Below are 25,613 nucleotides of genomic sequence, written 5' to 3'. Positions count from 1 at the left end.
AATGGGAAATGAGGTGAGGTAATGCATGTAAAAAATATTTCCTTGGAGAGGAAGTAGTTTTTCCTCATTTGTTGATAGATTAAAGCATAGATAAATTTGTTGGAATGTGTTTTAGCTCCTCATTATGGCAGAACCTACTATTTGAGAACAGGCATGATTACACATTTTGTAGTGGAAAAATCCTGCAATTTGTTCGCCTTTGGTAAAAGGATCTTAGAATTCCAAAAGAGAAAATACTCTTAATTCTTTCAGTACAAAGCATACTCTGGAATTATAGCTTGTTCTTTTTGGAAGGAGTAGTATTTTCTCTAAAAGCTTATCATTGAATTATAAATTCTTAGATACAGCTTAAGCAGAAGAATTCCTTTTACTCACCTATTGCTTGTCACTTACTTTGAGATACCTGCACTTGAAGAGTCGTTCCTACTAAATAATTTTGATGTGCAACTGATGTAGATTGTGTTTTATTTTGAAAACTTATGGATTAACATAAATTCAGTTCTGGTGAGCTTCATGTTTTCCAAAAGAATGGATAAATGTTCAGATTTAAATGTGTGCTTTCTCTTCTAAGGAAAAAAAATCATTGTCTTTGCCTCTTTACAGGCCATAGAACCTGAGGGAAAATGTACTGTGTTACTGGCAATACTCTGGACCATCCAACTGTTAGAAAAGTGTGAACTTTGAATGTAAATATTTTTTTCTTTGCCTCTGGAGAAAATTGAACAAACTTGATTCCTCTGTTGAGAAATACGTTCTTTTTTTTTTTTTTTTTCTCCCTCTCCTCTGGCATGTTTGTTTAATGGTTCTGCCACTGACTTGCTGAGAAACTGTTCTGAAGTCCTCACCTTGGCTTCAGGAGATCCACTTGGCTTCCTTTACACGTACAAAGGTCAACAGAGAATGCCATGAGGTTATCCTTAATTTTCAGTAAAGTTCTTAGGTATTGCACCTAATTGCAGGATGAGCAATGCAAAGCTGCTTTTCCTTTTTTCTTTTATATATGTAACCATTCTCCTGAAAGATTTTGTCACGTAAATTGAGTTATTAGATTTGCAAGTATTTTCAGTTAAAGCTGAAAATGTCTTTTAGTTTCATCAGATTTCAAAGCCTGTTAGGCCTGTTGACCTCTCAGCATTATTCAATATTTCAAATTAGTTTAGGGTTTCCAGAAACGAATCAACAGCAGCAGTATTATGTGATTGCTTAGAATTCAACGTGAAGATCATTGGTCCTGGTATTCTAGAAGTGTGCTGGTAATGTGGGACTCCTTTCAAAGAACTGCAGTGGTTTTGCATGCAGTTCTAGGAGGTGAGAGGGCTCCTGATCAATGCCATCAGTGTTGCTCTGCTGTTGGCTATGGGGAGCACAGCTGATGGCAGCGTTTCAGTCCTTGGGTGGGTGGGCTGCTCTCAGGTTTGATTTTTATTCCTAGTGGTAGGAGAGTGTCATATTTCACAGCTTCTGGAGCACTTTCTGTAGGTGAGTATCATCTGGATTGTGTTGTATATGTGTGTAGTTCTGCTGCCTTCTGGAAGTCTTTGCCTTCCTGTATCTTTACTGGATTCCAGGTGTTTTGAGCTTTCTACCCTGCAGTTTTTACCCAGCAGGGCCTGGTGAAGACCTGAGAAAGAGGGCAGACAGGAGTGTGCTGCTGACTGCACACGACTCATTCAGCCTGTTCTTGATGGTCTTCTTCCCATATGTTCCTCAGATGTGGACAGTGATGATTTTGTGGGATAAATGCATTGTTCTGGCAGTGGGAAGTGGACATCTTTCCTGGAAGCTCTTCAACCCTTTTCCCAGCATGGATTTAAAGATGGGCTTATTATATGATGGGGGAGAGGCTACAAGCCCCCTAGATAAAATGGTTGTGGGGAGCAGACTGCCTGCTTCACTGCAGTCATCTGGTATGCAGCTGAGGTTCTTGGGAGAGGCGGCCAAAGGGAACAAGCTAGATGAATTGTCCTGCCATACTGCACATGGCCTGTGGGTTAGAAGTTGTTCATCGTTTATACTTGCTTATGATCCTTAAGAACATTAGGATTTTGCAGTAAAACTTTAGAAAAATACTTAACAGCATGAAAAAAAATCTGCTTAAGCCACAATGAACTCTCTAGTTCTTTTTACCAGCCTTTCACAAAGAGAGAGCATCTGGTGGACAGAATAGATCAGAGTCCTGAGTGCATATGCTAGTGGTTTCATTGTCATCAACAGGCATTACATTTTTGTTGATTTATTTTGTGCAGTGACTAAAACTTCATTTCCTGCTCTGTTAAGGATGTTCTACTTTGCTTGACTTGTACTAAAATGAAGTATGGTTGTTTTATCCATATAAAAGTTGAAAGCAGTTGTGTGGCATGGAGTTAATGGTGGACATATCTTTTATCTACTTATGTGTATGCACCGGTTCTTTTCATCTGAAATCCTCTAGTTGTTGATGATGCTAAATTTTCTGCAGTTAACTTTCCCTTCTCAGGACTGTAATCTAAAGGTCAAGATACTACAATCTATTCTTCATTTATTGCATATCAAAGAGTATTCCTCTCATAAATGTGGCTTATAAAAATGTAGTTTATTACCCATATACCAATTATTTAAGCACTTCTGTTTTCAGTCAAGTAAAACCAAGTGCATCCAGTTGTAGGAAAGTCAGAGATTCACTTCTACTGATGTCTGTATAATCCATCAACTTGAAAAAAGAATATGCTATAGCTGCTCAGTCATTTTACTTCTGGCATTTTTGATGCAGCCATAATTTATCCAAAATGGTGTTTTTAGTTCTTCTTTTGTCTTGGGGAAAAAAAAAACCCAAACAAGATACTGCATTTGGAACAGCACAGGGCAGTGTTTTTCTGCATGTCAAAGCAGGGCCCTCACATTTTTGATCTTATTCAGTATTGAGCAGTATCTAATTGAACTGCTCCTCTCTTGTGTGTGAAGTGTAGCTTGGATGCCTGGTTCTCTGCTCTGGGCTGTGTTCCTGGATGTGTTTCCTCAGCAGCATTGCTGTTGTTTCTCTCAAGTGCCTAATAAGGTCCTGTGATTAGAGGGCACTGCCACGAGTTGTTCTTTTGGGGGAGAGAACTGGCTGCACCCAGAGCTTGGGTGTCTTGTGGCCACATTTTTGTTTTCAGGTGAATGCTTTTTTGTGTACTTACATCTGACAAATAAAGTTATGCTGCTTTCAGTAATGTTGGAAAACTTTATTTGAAACAGAAATAATAAAAATACAATTTTTCAGAAATCTGAAAGTGAACTTTGATGTTTCCAATGAAATGTTTCTTTGTCCACCACTTTTCCTCTTGATCTTGTACTAAAAGCAAGTACCAGGGTTATGAGACCTCTAGAGCTTGACTCAGTGAATTGGTCTGTATGTTAGGATCTGGTGAGGGACAGACTTGCCTCAGAACTGCCCTCTCATGAGTGCTCATCTTCCCTCTGGCTGTGCTGGACCTGGCTGGAGGTTGATGATTCTGGCCCACAGATTCTTAGTTTAGGATGCAGTTATACGATGCTGACTATGTTTAAAGGTAAACTGCAGTTAATTTGAAAGTAACACTCAATGTCTTCACACATTGTTAAACCAACCTGATGGTTATACTAGTGCCAAGATCCTATCCTGTCCTTTCCACCAGCGGGACTGGTATGAGTTCTGTGGGTGTTGCTTGTTAATAGAAGATGGATTCTGGCTCTTCAAGTATTTTTTATGATCTGCTGACACAGTATTTCATTTTTTCAGATTTAATAGGCTTCTGAGTTCTCCTCAGCACAGAGCAGTCTAAAGTGCTCCTTTATCATCTTTTGTGGGAAACAACTGGTAGGCAGTTTGCAAGTTCCAATAGAAATGATGGCAAGTGCCACAAGGAGAGAGAAAGCTGGGAGAATTGCAGCTAGCTGTTATGAGAAGATCCCCTGCATGTGACATTGCCCTCTAACAGAAGAATTAAGGAAGCATTGTGTGCTGGGACTGAGCTTTTCAAGTGGTGGTGTCCTTTTTTTCCAATTTTTCCTGTCCTGCTCTGCTTCAAAACAGCAGCACACATGTACCTGTTCCATTCTTGCCTCTTCCTTTTGCCTTGTCTAAAAATGATCTTAATTGTTAAGTTTTCTTTTTTTCTGTCCTAGTGTTTTTGATGCTTGACCTGTGAGCTTTGCCCATCTAAAAGTTCTGGTGTATGACATTTTGTGACTGTAATATTCTTGGTTATCTTTACCCAAATAAAACTCCTGACAGTAATACTTGTGTCTTTAACATATGACATACTGTTATTTTATAGTTTTGGTTTTTTGTTTAAAAAAATATCTATTGGATTTGTGCAAAAGGCTTGTGCATAACAATCTTAGAGAAGTAGAAAGCAAGGACATACTTAAGTGGTTGTTCTGTTCTTTTTAGTGTTCATTGCTGTTTCTAAAGAGACATGTAATGCTTTAAGTGATTGATAAAGTAGCCTCGTAAACACATGCAGGTCATAATAGTGTTAAAGCTTCCTTTGTACATGATTTTTTTCATCATTGAACACTCTTGTAATGAATTCAAGTGTGGTATGATCCTGTCATTTGTGCTGACTTGATGTCACTTCTTGCACTAATCACATCTTGATATTTATTTCTTGACTGTAACTTCATGTCAGTTTTACTGCTGTTACTGAGTAAGAAATGGTTTTGTTCATGCAAGGTTATCCTCTTTTTTCTTGCAATTTAAGAAACACAGGTATATTCCCAAACACATAATTTCCTTTGCTCTGATTTTAGTTCACTGCAATGTGCAGCCTGTTCAAAAGAAGAAGGACTTAACCTGTTCTGATGCTGAAAGGCACCATGTATGTAAAAGCAAATACTGAAGTGTGGTGCTGCTTGGTTTTGATGATATACTTATTATACTTATTATTTTGATTAATCAGTAAAGATTCTAGATGAGCAACACATCAGTCCTTCATGGTGTGGAGACGTTTTTTCCGTTTGTTCTTGCATTACTGTTTAAGATCTTGTTTTAGCAGTGGTAGGAGAGCAGGCAGGAGGATGTGGAAGGGAGGAGAAGAAGAATGCTTATTGACATGCAGGTCAGTTTATGTATTGATGTAGCAGTTTGGTAGGCTACAACATTATCAAAATTATTTTCAGGAGCTCTCTCAGGCAGTTCAACCTATTTTCAGTTTTCTCTTCACCATGTGCTTCACATCACCACTTGCTGTCATACTTGCTGTTTTGTAAGGTGCTGTTCTGCTGTCTGAGCTTATTCTTTGCCTTTCCAAACTCCCTTTTCCTGCTTCAACTACCTCTTTTGTTTAACAAAACTACTGTGCTTCAATTTCTCCTTCATTTTGAATGTTAATGTAGATTTATCAGAACTATTGCATAATTGATTTCTTTTAATTAAAGGAGTTTGAGACACATGTAGTATAAGCACGCTCCCCATCAGACAGCCAGCCCTTAGAAACTTCTGCAGTCCTGAACCAGTTTCTATAAATATTTGCTCTATTCAGAATCCTGATCTAAACTAGGCTGAAAATTAGCATAGCAACTGATTAGAAGACAAGGGTAACTTTTCTCAATTCTTATAGTAGTTAGAAATGTTTATTTCTTCAAGAGTATTGAGTTTCAAGGATTGAGAAGTATTTATCTGAAAAAATAAGTTATATAGTACCGTCTTGTTGAGTTAAATTTATGTGATAAAAATTGAAATTTGGATTCTATTTGGATGAATCTCATACTTTTAAAAAAATTGAACACTTGCACAATTTCTTGTGGGAGTTTCAAAGTACTTTGGTTTGGTAGCAGAGATAGTGTGCATGGAGGTTTTGATGTTCGTATTTTTTTCTGGCAGTAAAAATGCAAATAATAGTCTTTATCATAGGTTGGTTTATAAATGAAATTGTTTATAAACTCTCCAATGAAAAAGTTTTTAATGAATACCAGTTTATTTTAGGAAGAATTGCCTTTCCTTTACCCTCTTGGGAATGCTATTTTTGTTGTATTTTTCTATTTATTCTTTTGGGAGCTTTAATTTCTAAAAGTTATTTCATGTGCTGTTTAAATACTTGCTGTTTCATCCAAAGCTTCTCATATATATCTGTAAAACCACTTCATATTCTCAGTAGAATGTTAAATATTTAAGACTGAGGTCAGTACATCACTGGAATTTATGATCCATTTATGATCCGTTTTATTAAGCCATTGCTTTCCTAGCTTCTTAATTAAAGTCACCCCTTCCATGAGAACAAAGCTATATACTCCATTTAACACAGAGAATGGTATTATGAGAGAATTTGACATTCTCTAACATACAGAATTTGTAATATGAATTCAAATTAGAAAAATTAAATGACAATAGCTATGTAAAATGCAAACATTTTTCTCCACCATTATTTTTTTTTTGCTATAGTCTAAGACTTGGAGAAGACAAATTATTTGCAGAAATGTACCTTGGAATTTGGTTGAAGGGTTCAGAGTGTGGTTTTGGGTGGTTTGTATGTTTATTTAATTATTGTGTGTGTGAGGCTGCAGATATAATTTCCCCACACATTGAGTTACGTTATCAGTAAATCAGTTCTTTTACTCCTGTAACAGCAGCTGAGACAATCTTCTAGCTACATGAAAGAGGCTGGAAAAAGTCCCTTATGAAACTGATGAACTTACCAAGTTTTGAAACTAGTCTCTAGTGCATATAGAAATTCAGAGACAGTGCTCTGGGGCTTAGAGGCTGTTCTGTTGAAACTGGCTTCCTCTTGGTGTTTGCTGTGTGGACACCTCATTTTCCTTCTTCTACATTTTCCTGCTGGGGCCAGGCATTGCCTTTTGGGCATGCAGAAGGCTGCTTGTCACTGTAGGAGATGAGCTTGGGACAGCAGGGTTGCTGCTTCACTGTCCTTGCTGGAGCTGCTGAGAGGTGTGCCATGTCCTTTGCCCCAAGGCTGCCCAGCTCACCCCTGCTGGCTGCGGCTCTTCCCTCACCTTGTCTGTGGCACGGCAGCTTCTCCAGTTGTCAGAGCGTGTTTGTTGCTGTGATATGTATTGCTCTTAATGAAACTCTGAAACCAATATGTATTGCTCTTAATGAAACTCTGAAACCAATATGTATTGCTCTTAATGAAACTCTGAAACCAATAGTTTGCTTGGTCAAAGATTAATTTGAAAGTACTTGACTATTTTAATTCTGTATTTAGTGGCATTTACACAGAATGCCATGTGGGTAGCAGGTATTTTGTGATTCTCTGCGGAGCATGGATTGCTCTAGCTGGTTTTGTTGTACTCTTATTCAAGAAAATGTTTTACTGAATATCTCATAACAAGCTGCTGTTACACACTCATGGTGGTATTTTGTAATATTGCTACAATAATTCACCTGTATGGATTTCAACACAAGGCTTATTGAATTTAGTTTCTCCCCACTGCTGACCTGCCACCCCACTTTGGATAGTGTCCCAAATTCTGCTTGGAAGGTAACACTGGGGCAGAGTAACTCAGAGACTCAGGCTCCTTTTGCCTGAGAAACAAAGCTCCTTCCTCCAGAAATAAAGGGCAGGAGGGAGGAAAGGAAACCCCAAACCTTGCTCTGTATGTAGAGGTGACAAAGATACCTTTCCTTGCTTATCTGAAATGCTCTGACGTAGCTTCTTCATTCTACTTACATTGTCATGTGGTTCTGCTCTGTCCAGTTCTTCCTGATGTATCTGGGCTGCTTGCTGGCACCTGGTTTCTGAACATTGTGCTGTGGGATATAAAGATGGTTTAAAAGGTAGTCATCTAAATTAGTGTGGGGAAAAACCTGTTTCCAATAACTTTTATTGGTCTTGCAGTATTTAATACATAGCTAGTAATAGCTGTGTATGTAATTGTCTTTATATGATCAAAATATATTATTGGACATACTTTTACATTCAGATGCCAAATTGAAATTTACTGTCAAATGTGAGTGAGGTTTCTTTTTCCATTTAATAATGCTGGAACTAAGATCTATCACTGTGTACAGTTCCACTTAGTATTTTGTAGTTGATTGAAGTATTGCTGCAAGATGTTAATGGGAATTTTCTCATGCTCCTTGGTTTGGCTGTTGTTCAGAGACCAGTTTTCATCCAAACTATTTCAGTAAACTTACATATCATATGTATCATAAGCCACTTGGTAAATTCTGATCCCTTTAAAACCCTATAGAGAGACAACCACACATTTGAGTTTTACATAGCAAAAGAGATATATCAGAAAATGTGGGCAATGTCTACTGCCTTTTTTTTTCTTTCTTAGATTAAGCCAAGGGATTTGCCATGCCATGGCTTCCACTCTTTGAAGACTGTATTTTTTTTTTTTGCATTAAAGATGCTGTTTTTAAAAAGTACTTTGCTTTTTGTTTCTACCATTTTGCTTTTATTTTCCTTTGCATTTTGTCATCCTTGTAGTATCTCCCTTTTATTTCTAATCATCTACTAGTTTTTTGGCTATTTTTTGGGCACTATTCAGTAGTCAATATTGGAATAAATAATTATGGAAAAAGCTTCCTACCACCCTGGATGAGTAGGGTTTTATCACCAGCAGGAGCTTTTTTATCATCTCATCTGGTTTTCTTACAAGAAGATGTCTATAAATTGAACTAATTTTTCCTAATCTAAAGGGTTACCTAAGACACATTTCCTCTGTGGGCTGAAATATGGCACCCAAAAAATTAGTCTGGTGCCTAAAAGCATTTCTTGGGTAGACTTATGAAGCATTTTTTTAAAACTTGTTCAGGATGTTTGTGGGCTGAGCAGCCCTAGGAAATGGAACATCTCCTTGCATATTTGGAAGTATAAGAGAAAACTTCCTCATGTTGCTTTTATGCTTCTCTTTGATGTATATACTGCCACGGGGCTGGTGCTCAGGGCAGCGGGGGAACAACATCAAACTATAATGTGGAAGGCAACAATAGTGTCCTTCCCACTTTTCCTTCTTGACATTAGGAAAGGAAGGAAGATTTTGTATTCTGAACTTAGCCCAGAGGTTGGAACACCTTAATTTGACAATTTTAACAGTAGTAAAGCTAGGAAAAGACTCAACTGAACTAGTGGTATGTGGCTGGTGTATACTTTGAGATATTAGTTGAGTTTTATATCTTTTGGTTGTATGAATATGGGTGGCTGGGTGGACTTAGCAAAACAGAGTGTATTAAACCAAGTGTAGTATTTGCATAGGAGCAGTGAGGGACAGAATAAAGGGAGTGGAGACCAGAAAAGAAAGGATGAATACTCTGGATGCTGTTCAGGTCCTCTGGCATGTGATATGCACCATCTATTTCTGCATATTTGTTTCCTCAGAGCTGTGTGGAACATGCCCAGGTTTTAGGCTCAAAAAGCAGCTCTTGGAGTTTTTGTTTCATTCAACTGAAAAAAGCCTTCTACTTTTCGATGCTTTATCTTTCTTTCCTGCACTTTTGTCCTCCATGCTGCTGATGCAGCAGTCAGCAAAAAATCCTTTTGGAGGCCCTCAGTTTTGGGACTTTTGAAGTTGAGTTTAGAGGTGGTTAATATATTTTTGTGAGGATTTATTCTTGTTCAAAAAACTTAAAATGTTCAGGTGTTCTGTGTAAAGAGAAATGTTCCCCTCATCTTAGGTCATTTTCCCTCTGGGGAGCACCCAAACTACTGCCAGGATTTACCCTCTGTGGTTGCTTTCTGCAGCTGTAAATCAGAATTGATAAGGTGCAGTAGCTTGAAACTTGGTGATTCCCAGCCTTTCCTATGTGTCTGCTTTAGCCTTCAAGATCTTTGCTGATTCTAGGAATGTGTAAATAATGAAAATGGTTGCTGTCTGTAAATGTGATGAGGGAGTCTTGAAAATTTGTGCTGTGCACCTTATTTCAACATTACCAGTAAGAGGTAACTGATGTGATGTTATCAGTGATTTACATTGATCAAAACTCTCAACAAATGAAAAGCTGCTATGTTTATCTTTAGCAGCTAATTGCAGTGCAAAGCTTTTATTCTAGGAAAAAAAAAAAACAACCCAAACTTGGCCCTATCCTGGAGAAACTAAGAAATGTGTTTACTCTTCTTCTCTGTCACTTCATGCCTATTAGATTTGGAGGGATTTTGTGCTTGGAGCATAAGAAATCTTCAGTCTGATACAAGAAGAAATTATTGAAAATCCAAATACATTTTGGTTCTGATTGGCCTAAAATGATGTAATGGTGAAGATGGCTTGCATTTTAAAGAAAAATCTAAGCTGTACTTGGTTTTCTAAATCAAGCAATTCTTACTTAATAGATGTGGTTTTAATTGTATGTTTTTCCTTTACTAGACCGAAAAACCTGAAATATCTATATAGTTTAAAAAACCTTTCAGGAAGTTTAAAAACCTTATCAAGAAAATAGCAGGAAAATGTTTCATGTTGAAGTGTGAGTTTGAGTGGAGGGAAAAAACAATGCAGGTAAAGATCATTAATTTACTGGGTTAATTATGAAAGTTTATGGATGTTGGTTGCAGTAGTAACAGACATAATTTTTCTCCCTGACCTAAAACATATAACATGCAAAGTTTTTGATTAAATACAAAGTTTTTTCTCTGTCTGAGTAGAATACTGTAATGTCACTTATTTAATATTTCTCACCAAAAACATTTATACAGTATTTTGCAAAATTGATTACAGGAACACAGATTACTTGTGAAAAATGTGCTGTATTTGGGATCTCCGTGTTCCTTATCTAAAATTTATTTTGCATACTGGATCTAGGAGGAAAACTGTAGTATGAATTTTGTCCATCGAGATAGTTATGGAGCATTTTGTTCATGAAGGAAATTCTAAAACAATGTCTTAATAGATAATTATATTAGATTAAGCAAAAGTTTATAAATATGTGAGTATACAGGCAAAAACCTCACATGTAGCTGTGTGTTTGTTTAGCTATAAGCCTGTTTACCTATACTGTGGGTATATTAATTTCTTATTTATATACATGATGAGCATTCCCAAAGTACCTTAATGAAATAATATTTTCTGAAAGTAATTAAGAACTGTAATATAGTGCATTTTCAAATAGGAGCGGAAGGTTTATGAGGACAAGTATGCACATAATGTGATTATAGTTCAACCACAAGAGAAGAGTAGAAGTATCCTTGGGTTATATGTTAACATCTTAAGTTTTAATTGCAAAAGACACTTTGGTAAGCCTGCACCTGTGTATCTGTATGAAGTACTCATAACTTAAATTTGTAGATAAGTTTGGCTTTGACATTTATGTTGTAAAGATTTATAAGGAGTTAAATGATGGTACTGTGATTAGGGTTTTTTTATTTTTGTTATCTACAGTTTTTATGAAAATTGTGAAATTATACATACAATTGATAACTTTAAAACCATGACCCTGTGTCATGATTTGGCATGAACCTTTGGCTTCATAACAGAATTAATATTTTTTCTTAATCTATGTTGTTACTAACTTATTTTTCAAAGAGTTACTGGACCCCACAGGTTGTCTATCTCCAGTATTGCATCTTTTTTTTTTTTTAGCCACCACATTGAAATTACAAGTCTTTAATTGTATTTTAAATTATTTTTATATGGTTTTTTTTCTGCTTAAACTGTGTTTTTTTGTTATAATGCTTGTTGGAGTATGGAATAGCTTAAAAAAATAATACATATGGATAAAAAACTGCTTTTCATCATTTGGTACAAGTATTTACCTGCATATAAGTATGCCTGTGTGCTTCCACAGAGGAAGCAGGATTAGGATGACATTCCAACTGCCACATGGTGTTTCCAGAAACAGAGGAAGTCACAATGTAGGGAGCACAGTCAGTGTATTTAAAACCATGGATATTTAGATATCCTTGTGTGGCTGTGTTAAGACTCATATCAGTAAGATGCACCGCCACAATCATGTCCTGTGGTAACTTCCTTCGTATGCAGTATATTGTTTCTTTGAACCTTTTATTACTGCTTACAATCTAATTTTGAGACTCACACACACAAAAAGGACTATTCAGGCACTCAATGCTTCAATATTTCCTCAGTGTGAAGTGGAGGTGTGTGGTTCTTTGCATCCTGCGCTCTTTGCCAGGAAATTTGGAAATAAAAGTGTTCAGTCCTGTTAACTGTATGAAAGCTAGATGCATTTTTTCTTATAAAGTATAAAACAAGTACTTAATCTCTTTGTTCAATGAATTAACAACTTGGTCTCCTCCCACAACAGTAAGTCTTAACAACTTGTCCTGGTTTAGGGCAAATTTGTTAGAGAATCTGCAAAGGAGGGCCCCTCCAGAAAGCGAAATCCACACGGCCCCTCCCCCCAACCGGTTTGGGAAAAAATTCCTCGGAGAGAGGTGGAAAGAACCTGTTTATTTGACTGGCCCAGCACCCCCCAGCACACAAAATGAACAATACCCGATGACACCACTTTGAGAAAGATGACAAAATCAGAAAGTCTCTTTCGGGGGTGGTTGCTCTGTTCTCAGTCCCTCCGGCGCTGGGGCAGCTGCTGCAGCCGAACCCTTGGTGTTCCCGGGTCCCAGTCCGGAGCAGGTTCGAGATGGTCACAGAAACAGGAGAGGAGAAACAGTCCAGGAAGCAATGTGGACTGTTTAGCTAGAACTAGCTAATAAGCAGAGGTGAAAGCAGAGCAGAAGCAAGAGCAGAAAAAGAGAGCAAGCAAAAGCAGCAAGCCAGAAGTGAAGAAACAGCCTTATGTACCGCTTGTCTCTGTGTCCCTGATAAAAGAAACCCAAACAAAACTTCCACTCTTCAGAGCCAGTCTTAAAGGCACAGAACAGGTGAATGGGGACACAAGAATCATAACGTCACCCCAGGAAACAACTATAGCAAGATTTCAGAATAAAGCATGACTGAAAGTGATGTGTTTTAGAGCCTTATGTTGCCAGAACACTTTAGAAATCTGTGTGTTTCAATACTTTTTGTTGAACAAGCATCGTTTTTAAAACAATATTTGAATATTTATTTTCATGGTATGTAAGACACGTTCAGAAGCGATAGTTACAGTTTGCAACTTTGTTCAGTTTACTCTGTGTGATATGGGGTAAAGATTTGGTCTGCAGGCTGTTTGAGGGAGAAGGGTAAAGAAGAGAATAGTGAGGAGACCTCCTGAATAGAGCAAATGGAGGGTGTCTGTCTGTGTGTGGTGGGTTCAGGAGGGAAAGGACCATGGTCTGTGCCACAGGAGGGTGCTACAGCATGAACGTCATCCCTGGGCAATTGCCATGGGTGGATGATCCTCGATTGTCCTTGTCCTTAAATTATTGGTATTATCTAAAGTTTACAGAAAGACTTACTTATAAAGTGAGGGATTTGCCTTCTGACTAATGGAATTATCTGTTGCTCTTCAGGAATGCAGATAAAAAGCATCAGTCAAGAAAAACTTTCAGTTTGACACGAATGCAATTACACTTACATGAATTAACGGTATTTTAAATATTACACCTTAGGTTAGTTTTTGAAGGTGCTATAACTATCCACCACTGTAACCAGTGTACACCATGTAAAATAATTGTTAGTGAAACCTGAATGAGTTGATGACTTAATGGTATGTTACTTGTAATTACTTTTGTCAAACTTAAATTTATAAAACGGATCTCACAATGTAAACTAATAGATAAAATAACAAAGAATTAATGATCTAAGAGAATATTTCTGTGAGTTTAATTTCTTTATTCACTTCTTATTTCTTGGCTGATGTTATTCAGTAGTTTTGTTACAAATATTGTCCCATGTTTTGATTTGAAACAAGATACAGTATTTTCTTCTTAAATGTTCCCGGAGCTTTTCTTTTTGGCATTATGTGAGATTAGAGGATATTTCCAAAGTCTTTTTTACTTTCCCACATGCATATTTTTTCCCCAAGTTGTTTTCAATCTTATTTCTCCATCCTGTTGTCCAGTTTTTAATTTCTTCCTGTTGCACGTGGCTGGAGTTGCAGTTGAGCACAAACAGTAACAGTCCTGTCTCTCTAGCTCCTTTCAGAATGTTTGTCATTTCTTCCCTTGGGCACTCCATTTCTTTCTGACACTCACTTTCCTACCTTATTTTAAACCTGTCCTTATTCATTGCAACTTTGACCAAGGATAAAAAATATTTCCCATTCAAAATGATTGGCACAGATTTGGAAGAAGGTGTTTTGTTTTTATTTGATGTTGAAAGTCATCCCTTAAAGTTAGTGTTAAGAAATGCATATTTGAATTCTGAGCGTTCAGATTTCTGTGAGGAACTGACATGAGCATGGTATTCAGTGGAAAGAATAGCAAATGTTGAATGCTGGTGTAGAGTCCATGCTGCCTGACAGGAGTCACAGTATTTTAAATTAACCAATGTGATAAAAAAAATTAAATGTTATAATATAGACATCTTTTGTAAAACTTTTCAACATTTATGGTGTAGTGCTGACAGCTGCACTTGACTTAATATATAGCATTCTGGCAGTTTGGTGTGATAGACTGCTGGCTGTTTTAGAAGATAAATTACTGTTTATATAGGTTTAAGTTAATGTTTCAAAAGCTTTCTTACTTAAAAAGCAGAACATTATAAATAGCAATAAGTTCTCTGAAATGCTCTACACATTACAGACTGACAATTGCAAAAGAAAAGACTGATTATAAGTAGAAAACCTGTACGTGTTTTGAGTAAGTTGCTCTTATGTGTACTCTTTAACATTGATTAACTAGAAAGTTTTTGCAGCCATTCAGCCAGCTTTGTAGTTTAGTCCAATAGTTTTAAATAATGTTATTTAAATAAGATGTAATTGATAAATTACATTTGGTGAAAAATCTGTTCTTCTCCATCATGGTGTCTGAAGTTAAGCTTAAAAAGAAAGAATAAAATCAAGGACAAATTTGCAAGTGAATTGTTAGAAATACAGCAGAGCTATTAGTGTGTACTTGAAAGTTTAAAGACAAGCATTTTGGGAAATGATGTGGAAGGTTTGCTTGAGACAACTAAATAATGAAGCTTTCAACTAGGCTTCTGTGTTTAGAATTTGATCAGCTGGCAAGTAAGAAAACTATGTAAGTTAAGAGAAATTATGTTTCAGATATGTATGTATCTGAAATTTCATGTACAGTTATACTCAATAGATTTTAATTTCTTAAAGTTGTTTTAATATTCATACATAGAATTAATACAATTACATAGAGTTATGTGTGTGTTCATAGTATGCATGAAAAGTGTGAGAAGCACTATTGGAAATAAGAAGAAAGTGAAGTTTTGACTTAATATAGCACTAAAAAAGCCATTACTATTATTTTTGTAAAGATTGTGCTTATTTTTTGAAAAGAAAAATAATTTTTTATTACTGTTATGTTGGTGTTCCAGTTTCCTTCTGTAGATTGTATTGTATGCCAACATCTCACTTATTCTTCAGTGAAATGCCCATACTTCTGAATTTGCAGAATGCAGTGAAAGCTGCAGCAGTTTAATCTTCCTGTGCCTGAGAAATCTTTCTACTTGAACCTTCTTGTATTGGCAAAAAATGTCCTGAAGTGTACTACTTTGGGAAGAAGTCCCTGTTTTGGGTTCTGTGAAGAATGGCCACAAGCACAAATTTGGCTTGGACTTATCTTGGACAGTAACTGAGGAAGAAAGGATTGCTGGGCTGAAATCTCTGACCCAAATGCTTTTCAGTTGATTGGATTTTAAGACTGAAATTGTAAGGAAACCAGACCTGCATGGCTTTGTCATCTCTGCTTCTTCTTCTTTTGCACTGCCCCATGACATTTTGAACCTACTTGCTAGTTTCAAACAATTTTGATGGAGAATTAGTCACTGCAAGCATAACCTAAACACTTGTGAAAATCAATAGCAGCTGGGGAGACCCTGGTGGGTATACTCTTCCTTCTGACATTGGCTCGTATAATTCATTGCCATTTCATTACCTCTTTGCTCTCTTTCCATCCCCAGCACCTAACAAAAGCCAAGCACTAGCCAAATGATGCTCAGCACTGAAGAGAGCTTGCTTGGATAGCAAGTTCTCCGGGCAAAGCTTTGTGCCTCAGGCCTTTCACTGTTATATATTAGAGGTTTATTGTGATGATGGAAATTTGAGAGCTGAGGATTATTCAATTTGCTGGGACCCTGCTGTAGGTCTGCTGTTCAGTAGTGTTTGGGATTAGGAGAAAATTTGGTCTGGACAGTATTCTACCTTACTCTGGAGGAAGTGGGTGGCAAGGTTATGTTGTAATAAAAATTATTACTACATCCTTGGCAGGTGCTTGGTGGAGAGAATTCTTGCACATGAGGTCTGGCTTTCTAATAAAATCCAGTAGGAAATGTGTTAGGGGAAAATACCCTCTAAAGAAAGTGTGAAGCAGAGCTAAACTACAACCCACCAGAACAGTGCAGGGAAACAAATACCATCAATCATCTAACACCACAAAGGAAAGTGATGTCTTGGTGAAGTCTGGGGCAAGTTGAAATAGTGCTGGAGACCAGTGCTGGCCCTCTGGCTGGTTGAAGAGAATATGAGAGAGTGACCTGAATGGATCAAACTTCTGCTAATGGTTCCCAGGTGTTGTTTAATGAATCAGTGATGTGACTGAGCCGTGCTTACCATGGTGTTTTGATGATGTGGTGAACGCTGCAGGAACAGACTTGATAAATGCTGGAGAAGTACTTCTCAGCCATTGCAAATATTTCAAGGTACCTGCAACAAGGATGAGAGTATGTCTTGTCTTTGGTACAGTGTCTTCCAAAATAGCACACATAAAATGTAAGCAGTTGGTGTAAGAAAGATATATGATTGTTGTAGTGCTGGCCAGTTCAGTAGCTGGACCTGGAGTGAGATGCTCCTCTGACAAACCCCAAATTGTGTGTTAGGCTGGGTGACAGTGGAACAGTCAGACTGGCCTGGAGTTTTCATGGATGGAGATAAATTATTTAAACTTGAAATGTATATCCTATTTTGTTCTGACTTAATTTTCAAGAGATTTTTGAAATAGATATCTGTTCTTTTATCACTCTTAATTTTACTGAATTTGCTTGTTTCTGAACACTAGTTGGAAAAGAGAAAAGAAATGCTTGTCACTTCTCTTAGGTTTCAGTCTGTTCTCCTGTGTTGTTTCTGTCACTCTTTTCTCCCAGTCCTTCAGGGTTAAACTGTTTCAGTCACTCTTCTTTCTCATTTTCAGTCACAGAGAATATATGGGCCAGAGTGACTCATTTCATCCCATATTGCCGGTTTTGCTGAAGAAGCTCATGTTTCTGTTATGTCTTTCCTTTTGACTTTTACTTTCAGTCAACCTGGTGTGAGAGTTACTGAGTTAGAGTTCTGTGCACTGTGACTTGTGAGGAACAAATATTTCAGAATTGACTTTTTTTATCCCTTCCATCTTTACTTCTACAGTGATGCCAAATTTTGAGTATAGCTGGCAGTTGCTGCTGTAGTATTTCTTATTTTGGATTTTTTTTTTTTTTTGTAGCTTTGAGAGCTCTAGGCATTGGTCAGACTTCACTTTGTTTGCTATTAAATGCAGAATAATGTTACAGAATTAACACCACCCCAACCATATTCCTCCAAGCAAAGCACTGCACAAACTTCCTGTAACATGAGAGAATGAAATCTTGAAAAAGCTTATCCTAGGAGAAATTGCAGAAAAGTCGTTTTGAGATGTTTATTTCTATTAAAAAGCACTTACATCATGGTAGGTGGCCTCATAACTTTTTAAAACTACAGTAAATGTATCAGAAACTTTACTAGATGATCAGTTAACAGTTTATAATACAAATTTCTTTACACAATAGAAAGAAGATATTTGTGCAACTCCCCTCTAAAAGAACTTGCAAAGTCATTTTATTTGTTACTCTGTCTTGAGTGTTGAGAAATTGGGGTGTATTTCTGAGAACCACTTAGTGAGAACAGCCTGTTCTATTTATCTTTGGCTGTATGACTGTTTCACCATGGGCTTTCAGCTGCTTGACAGCTCCTTTTCTTGTAAACAAAGGAATATTCCTTTCAAATAGCCTGGATAATCAGCTAATCAAAACAGTAGCAACATCACAGGGAGATTTTGGTATCTAGCAATCAAGAGGAAGATGGCACATGTTTTGTGTATCAGTGCAACAAGTGCCTCACAAAGCTTCCTGGTTTACCTTTGGGCCTTTTTAGCCTGTCCACAGCATTTGTGTGGATTTTTAACTTGTACCTCTATTTTGGAGCACATTGTGCTGTGCTAACACAGAATTAACTCAAGGCTTGTGCTAACATTGGGAGGTGGATGTAACGCCCTCATCTAATGCATGTACCTTAAATGTGCCTTGTTGGTCATCGCTGCTGGTTGTTTGTGTTAATTTAGCATCAGCCAAGATCATATGCAACAAGAGGCAAATAGATGCTGACACCTTGTTTAAATTGTTTCTTGATTGCTCCAGTTTGTCTGTTCTGCTTAACTTAAACCTTGTTTATTTGCCCCACTCCCCACGTCTCTGCCTCAAATTCCCTGGTATTTCTCCTTTGTAGTCTGGAACATAATATTAAGAGTTTATATTTGACATGTTTCTACATGAAATAGTATTGAAAAAACTCTGGCAGAAAAAAAGACTTTCCAGCATGTTTTTGTCTGCTGTAGAGAAATACAGAGCTCAGTCTCTGAGTACTTGCTCTGAGGTATGTGATTTGAAAAGATTTAAAATTGAGTTTTGTTACACTAGAAAAAAAAAGTGGCCAATCTCAAATAGTCTTTTGAAAGTATACTAGAAGTATATAGAACTTATAATTTCTGTATGTAATACAGAATTCTTTAACTATTCTGCAAAATTGGAACACAGCCTGACTTGGCTAAATTGTCTTAAATATTTTACACTGTCATAGTTTTGAAATTAACCTGTATTTACATAATTTTAAAGTAAATGTGTGTTAGATTATTAAATCACATCTTGCAAAAGATGTACTGATGTCATATGTAGCATATGTGAGTCACTGGATTTTCTTTGTTTCAGTGTTATGCTTCTAGTTTGCTGTTCATTAAAGAAATAATAAAATTAATTTTCTGTTCTAATTTCTAAGCAATGCTTAACCTATGTTAGCCAGTAGAAGTGTTGCTGTGAGGTTAGAAGTGTAATATGAATCTGTTTATGTGTAATGCATATTAGCAAGTGTATAGCAGTGGAAAAGAACCAGATATCCTTTGGAAAGCAAGATCTTCATGGTGCTTACCATTTTAGTGAAACTTGTGTATTTTGAAGATAATATTTTCAAAAATTTTTGTTACTTTTTGTTTCATTTTCACATGCAGAGGAATCGTAGTGCAATGTGGAATGGTTTCTGGTGATGATCTAGTCAGCTTCATGCCCAAAGCAAGTGCAATTAGAATGGGTTGCTGCAGGGCTTGGCCATCCAAGTGCTGCATAATTCCAAGGACTGAGACTCTATCACCTCTCTGGGCAGCCAGTTCAATACTTGATCACCCTCCAAATGATGAGAAACAGCTTGCCCTGCTTGGAATTGCATGGTTCAGATTTGTACCATGGAAAGATGAGTGGCAACAGACACAGTCTGGATCCCGCTTCCCTCAGTATGTACCCTCCCAGTATGTAGCTGTAGGCAGCAGTGGGATCATCCTTCTCCAGGCTGGACAGCCCTAATATATCTCAAATTTATCTCAATCTGCCCTGAGAGAGAGCACAGGAGATTGCTTCTCTGCCCTAACCACCATGGTGGTCCTCTGTAGATCTGCTTCAGGGAGTACCTTGGGGAGCCCTCAGCTGGGCGCAGTATTCCAAACAGTGTCCCACAGGGAGCTGAGGGAGGAGGATAATTCTGCCCCTGGGTCCACCCTTGCTAATACAGCCAGCACACATTTGGCCTTTGCAGCCAGGAGAAGCTGCTGGCTCATGGGCAGCTTGCTGCCCCCTGGCACCCTTGGATTGGTTTTTGAAAAGTGGTTTGGGTTTTAGTCTGCAGTTCCAGAGTATCTTTATCCTGGGTGCTCCAGCACTCAGTGTTTACATCTGGATTTCACTGAGTTCCTGACAGCCATTTCTGCACCCCCTCAAGGACCCTAGCAATAGCAGCCCTGCCCCCCAGTGCATTGGTTCCTCTCCCTAGGCTGGTACTATCTGCAGTTTTGATGAGAGTGCACTCTATCCCATCTTCAGGTCTTCAGTTAAAACACCGTGGACTTGGTACTGATCCCTGAAGGATGCCTCAAGTAACCAGTCATCAGCTGGGCTTGGCACCTTGGTCACAGCCCTTTGAGCTCAGTGATGCAGCCACTTTTTCCCTGAACTCCCGCTGTCCAGCTGGTGTCCCACCAGTCTGTGAATGAGGAGATTGCCCATGTGAGGAGACTGTGTCAAAGGCCTTGCTAAAATGAGCACGTCCTGCATGTGGCTTCACAGGCAGCCAACTGCTCAGCCATGTGAGCACTGTCCATAGTGGGAAATAAGTTCCACTCCCTCAGTTCTTGCATCTTACCATTTGAAATAAATTTTATAGAAATACTAATAGATATCTTTTAATGAATTGTAAAGGATATTAAGTTTATTGTTTTAGAAATGATAGAGGGTGAGAAAAAGCAAATTTTATAAAGGAAAAGGGGAAAAATGGGGATGGAGAGCTCTTTGCAAGTTTGTGTAGTAAGTAATTTGAATCAGTTTGGGTTTTAAAATTTTAATTCAAAATATTCATTGATTTTAAACAGCTTCTTTGTTTTTCTTTTGGTTTGTTTCTATAGAACCCAATTGTCTAACTTGGTTTTATGAAAGCAGAGGGACAGTATTTGTATAAATAGCCAAGTGATCTCCAAGCATTGTTTTCCTGTAAAGTGTGCTTATGAGGCATTTTGGAGATCTTACACATTGAATAGGATTTGTGTGTTTTAAAAAGAGAGTGTGTATTTTTTTAAGGAGAAAATTAATTTGAATTTGGAAAGCATAATGAACAAAGGAAAGAATAATGAACTAAGATTATAAACTCCAATTATTAGGAAAGATCAAAATAAACCTCATCTGTTGTGTGTTCAAGTATTGTCAATTGGAATTTGCTCTAAACCTTGCAATAATGGTTTTAAATTGCAGTAGAAAAAGAACTTGAATATAACTTTACTAGCCTAGGTGTCTTTAGCATGTTACTTATGACTTGCATAGTTCTAGAACTAACCACAGTGCTTCATAAAAACATTTCAGCTGCATCTGACTGCCAGATCTGACACGTCTGTCAAAAGTGAAAAAAGAGCCTGGTTGTGCAAAACTGTATTTGTTGTATTTGCAGAACAACACCTCGAAACAGGACCTCTTGTTCAAATTTAAGTTTTCTAGGCTTTACTTCTGATACAAGCTAGTGGGAAAAGATACTTTTGTAAATTACTTGTCTTACTTAAAAATCATCTATCTAGATATATCATGAGTATTTTTAGTTTTCCACTGCTGTGGCTATTGTTTGGAATTGTTCTCATTAAGGATAAAATGAATGGACGTTTATCAAATCTCATTCCATAACGATAGTTATTAGCACTTTTAGAATGTAACTCCCCACCACCATTATGATTTTGACTTCAGCTTTTAAATGTTTGTCATCTGGTGTGAGGTGGATTTATGGGAGTGCAGTAATTTTAGTGCTTTTTGGCTGGGTGTTTCTGATGACATCACTGTGATCTAGACACAGTGTGTGACTCTAGTTGGTTCCAGTTTTAAATAGTTTCATAATTATGCTAGTTTTGGCAGTTTCCTTGGAACTTTCCCCATCTCTCTAATGAACATGTTTTACTTCTGGGCTTATGAGACAACCACATGTTTGAGAAATTAATAGTGTGCTCTTAAAGTTAACATTGAGCAGAAGTGTGCAGATACAAAAACCTTCTGGATATATGTGTACTTAGGAGTGTAGGTTTTTTTAAGTTCATGGCCACTCTTATTGTCTTTGAGTAATTGAAGAATACATTTGGTTTATAAAATATCAGTAACTGTTGTGAAAAATGGTGCGTATGTTCATGCTCAAAGACCTCAAAACTAACCCTCGCAGCTCCCAAAAATATTTTTGATAATTGCGTGTGGTTATGAAATGAATGGATGATATTCCAGATTACAAAAAAACCCACACCCTTTTTTCAAATGCCAGTCAGGTTGAATTCTTCTTAAATGTAGGTGTACTCTGTTACTTTGTATGGATTTAGTCACACAGGTGTATTTCTGAGATAAATTTGCTTTGTGTTTTGGCACCATTTTGGAATATGTACATTTTTGCTTGTGTTGAGGTCCAGCTCGCTGTAAAGGATTTACAGCTGTTTTTCCATCACAACAGACTTGTAGCTCAGGGAAATATGAAAAACTTACTGGATGTAATGTGTTTATTAATTAATTTATAATTTGTGTTTATTTAGTTTATTTAATTTATTTAATGTTGAAATTTGAGACTGTGTCAAAATTAAGGATTCTCCTTTCCTTTAAAAAAACAATCCCTCCTCAAAAATATTAGTGTTTATTCCTAGCTCTCTCAAAAGGTAAAAGCTTAAACCACTCTTATTTAATCTTTACTCATAATACTCCAAAATATTGCATAGATGTTGTGAAGTTTTGAGAACATTTATTGAGCATAATTACAGCAGTATGTAGATAGAAAAGTTAGACTTGAATGTAATCAGGCTTGATAGAGTTAACACTTCAGTAAAAGAACTTCCCCATTTCCTTCTCCCCCCTTCTCTTCATTTTGTAGCTGACATAAATATTAAAAGTCAAGTGTAATGTGATCCTATCAGACCAAGTCATTAAATAGTTGCAGCACAGCGTTCTGTGCAATCCATGAGTGAGCTTGGGGAAGAAGGAAGTGTGGTAACTGAGCTTGGGCTTTTCTTTAAGTTCAAAACATAAACACTTGTGTAGTGTTTTACCTGAAAAAAATACTTCTGTGCTACGTGTAAGCTGGTTTCCAAGAAAGTATATCTAAAAGTGATCCCAAAAATTTTAGAGTAAGAGTGTGTGATCTAAGTTTGTTCAGTAAACTGGAAAGGAAGGAGAGTTGAGCTCTGCTGATTACAAAATATATATGAAGGAGCTTCCATCATGCTGGACTTAATAAAAGCTTTAAGCTCTTGCTTTATCTCTGTCATGAATGCCATAAAGAGAAAGGTGGTTTTCTACTGAAATTGCTCCACAGTTTTAGGTTCAGGGAGAGTCTTCAGGAGACTTGCATTCCTCAATGAAAAGTATCAGAAGTTTGTCAGAGATGAGAAAACAAACAAATGCCCTCTAAACAGAGCTGATTCTCAACACTCGTTATGGGATTTTTTATGCACTGGAATGAGACTTTCCTGTATGACTAAAATTACCAAATAACCTTAAAATAAAAAGCATCCAACAGCTTGCTTTTCAATGCTATATTAGTAACTGGAAAATCTCAAATCCTTTATGGTAACTCATCCTTCTTTCAGAAGCTATCATGTAGTCTTCTAATATATGAATATGTCTGTCTTATGCAATTGCCCCAAATGAGTTAAAGCTTCTACCTTAACCTTATCTTCCTCCCAGCTAAGATTCTAAGTGCTCTTCTTTTTTTTCCCTTAGGGAAATGGTCTTCATTTCATCAGAGAATTTCCCTGTTTTGTTCTAAGTACAGAGTGGAAGGAAAAAAATTTCTTTAGTTACTTTTGAAGTTGTAGACTTGCATTTGAAGTGTATCATTGCATGTATTAATTGTTTTTAATGGAAAGCAAAATCCACATAAAAAAGCAAGTAATGTGAAGATTCCCTTTTGTAATTTCTCTGAGATTATTAGAAATACCAGGCAGCACGTGGAGAAACACATGATCTGTCCTGTATAAAAATCCAGCAAAATTTAAGCTGCTTGCTTTTCATGTTAAGAGGACTTAGGAATATTATAATTCATACTATGTTACTTAACATTTGTTCCCCAAAGCTTCTTTTTGTGAACAAATTTTGTGATATGATCAGTGGCATGACCCAGAAAGCATTTTTCACTTTTTCTGCAAGAGACTCTATCAAATTAATTTGACTTAGGTCAACAGCTGTGTTTGCATCCTCTTTAACCTGTACTTTTAATAATTTACAAGAATATTTGCATTACTTCTCTTGGCTTTCTTAGACTTGAACCTTGTGCTTAAACTGTCATTCTGGAATGTAATGGGAATACTACTGGTATATTTAAAATCCTAGATTCAGCTAATTAAGATTTTCATGTGTCTGCAAATCTCATCTTGAAAGGCTTATATCACATTCTGGAATGATGAGCCATGTTTCTCCTTCTGAATTCCTTGTGTTGAATGAGCTATATAGAAGCTCAAGAGGAGCAGGTGCCCTCAGTTCATTTATCTTTTCTGGGGTCATGTTTTACTGTTATAGAAGTCTGCAAAAATATTTGGCTTCATGAATCAGTTTCAATTAGTGGTATTAGGAAGGATGTGAGTCTGACATCTTGGAACCATCTGAGGTGGTTTCATGAGTAGGCATATAAGCTCATGCAATTAGGTAACTTCTCATACTTGTTTTGATAATCTGCAAGGATCTGTCTCTGAAGGAATGTTTCAGCAGAAATGGAGCTAAAAGAAATATGTTCAGTTGAAATAAATATTTAAATGACAGGTTTCTTTTTTAAACCAAAGTTAGTGCAGGTATTCATTTAATGTTGTCGAGCTTGTTTTGTGTCAACTTCTGTAGTACAGGATTGAGTTGATGGAAAAACAGTAACAGAAATTACAGAACCTTTACCAAGTTCTCCCCACATTTATTTTCTTTTTGTTTGGTTGACTTCATTGCTTTCTTTTCCTCTAGCAGGAAGACCACGAAAGTTGTGGTTCCAGTTCCACAAACCGCAGTACCACAGAAAGCTTGAAATCAGCAGTAAAATCACGGCGAGTTCAGCAGTCTGCTTCTCCTGACCCTGATTTACCTCCAGGTAATCCATCATTTCAGGAACTGGTTATGTATTTTTGTGTAACTCAAATACAGAAGTTTATTCAGTGATCCCTGTGTTTAAGTTAGATTATTATGTTGTTGTCTACCTACAAATCACAAAGGTTAGTGAAATACTTATATGTTAGAAAATAGAATCAAATCACAAAAAAATGTAGTTTAATGCTGATAACCTTTTTCGCCATTTTATCAAATTCTTAAATTGACATAATTCATTTATAGTTCAAGGTAGCATCATAGAATGACTTGGATTGGAAGGGACCTTAAAAATCATCTAGTTCCAACCCCCAGCTATGGGGAGGGACACCTTTCACTCAACCAGGTTGCTCAAAGCCCCATCCAGTCTGACCTTGAACACACCTTCTCTAGGACACCTGTTGCAGTGCCTCAAAATAAAACTTTTTTTTTTCTGTTATCCAATCTAAACCTGCCCTCTTTCAGTTTAAAACAATTATCCTATGTCCTATCTGTACATGCCCTTGTGAAAAGTCCCTCTTCAGCTTTCTTGTAGACTCCCTTTAGGTAGTGGAAGGCTGCTGTAAGGTTTTTCTGGAGACTTCTCTTTCTCAGGCTGAAAACCCCAAACTCTCTCATGTTTTATTAGTGTTTTTTATTGAGCCCTGTATCTACTGGTGGAGATTGTCACAATTTTTTTTTTCTCTGGATGTGGAATTTCAATGTGAATGGGAAGTTTAGATGCTGAAATTGGAGAAATTTTATTATACAAAAATGCCTAAGGACATGTATCTGACTACAGTTACCTCTGAGTGTGGATATGAGGTGATTAA

General features: G+C 37.0%; 1 protein-coding gene across 5 annotated transcripts in view; it reads left to right on the top strand.

The window, feature by feature from the left end:
- VPS13B (vacuolar protein sorting 13 homolog B) overlaps window positions 1–25,613 on the top strand; it is a 433,030-nt gene that overhangs the window by 20,240 nt on the left and 387,177 nt on the right. For 4 of the 5 annotated variants that reach the window (XM_064706432.1, XM_064706436.1, XM_064706435.1 and 1 more), the window contains exon 4: window positions 24,685–24,808. In XM_064706432.1, the coding sequence (XP_064562502.1) occupies window positions 24,685–24,808 (124 nt within the window). The remainder of the gene's footprint in view (window positions 1–24,684; window positions 24,809–25,613) is intronic. The other variant, XM_064706433.1, reaches the window with a different exon arrangement.

The sequence above is a fragment of the Zonotrichia leucophrys genome, chromosome 2 (genome assembly GCF_028769735.1).
Source record: "Zonotrichia leucophrys gambelii isolate GWCS_2022_RI chromosome 2, RI_Zleu_2.0, whole genome shotgun sequence".
NCBI classification, from domain to species: domain Eukaryota; kingdom Metazoa; phylum Chordata; class Aves; order Passeriformes; family Passerellidae; genus Zonotrichia; species Zonotrichia leucophrys.
This window is presented reverse-complemented; position numbering and strand designations above follow the sequence as displayed.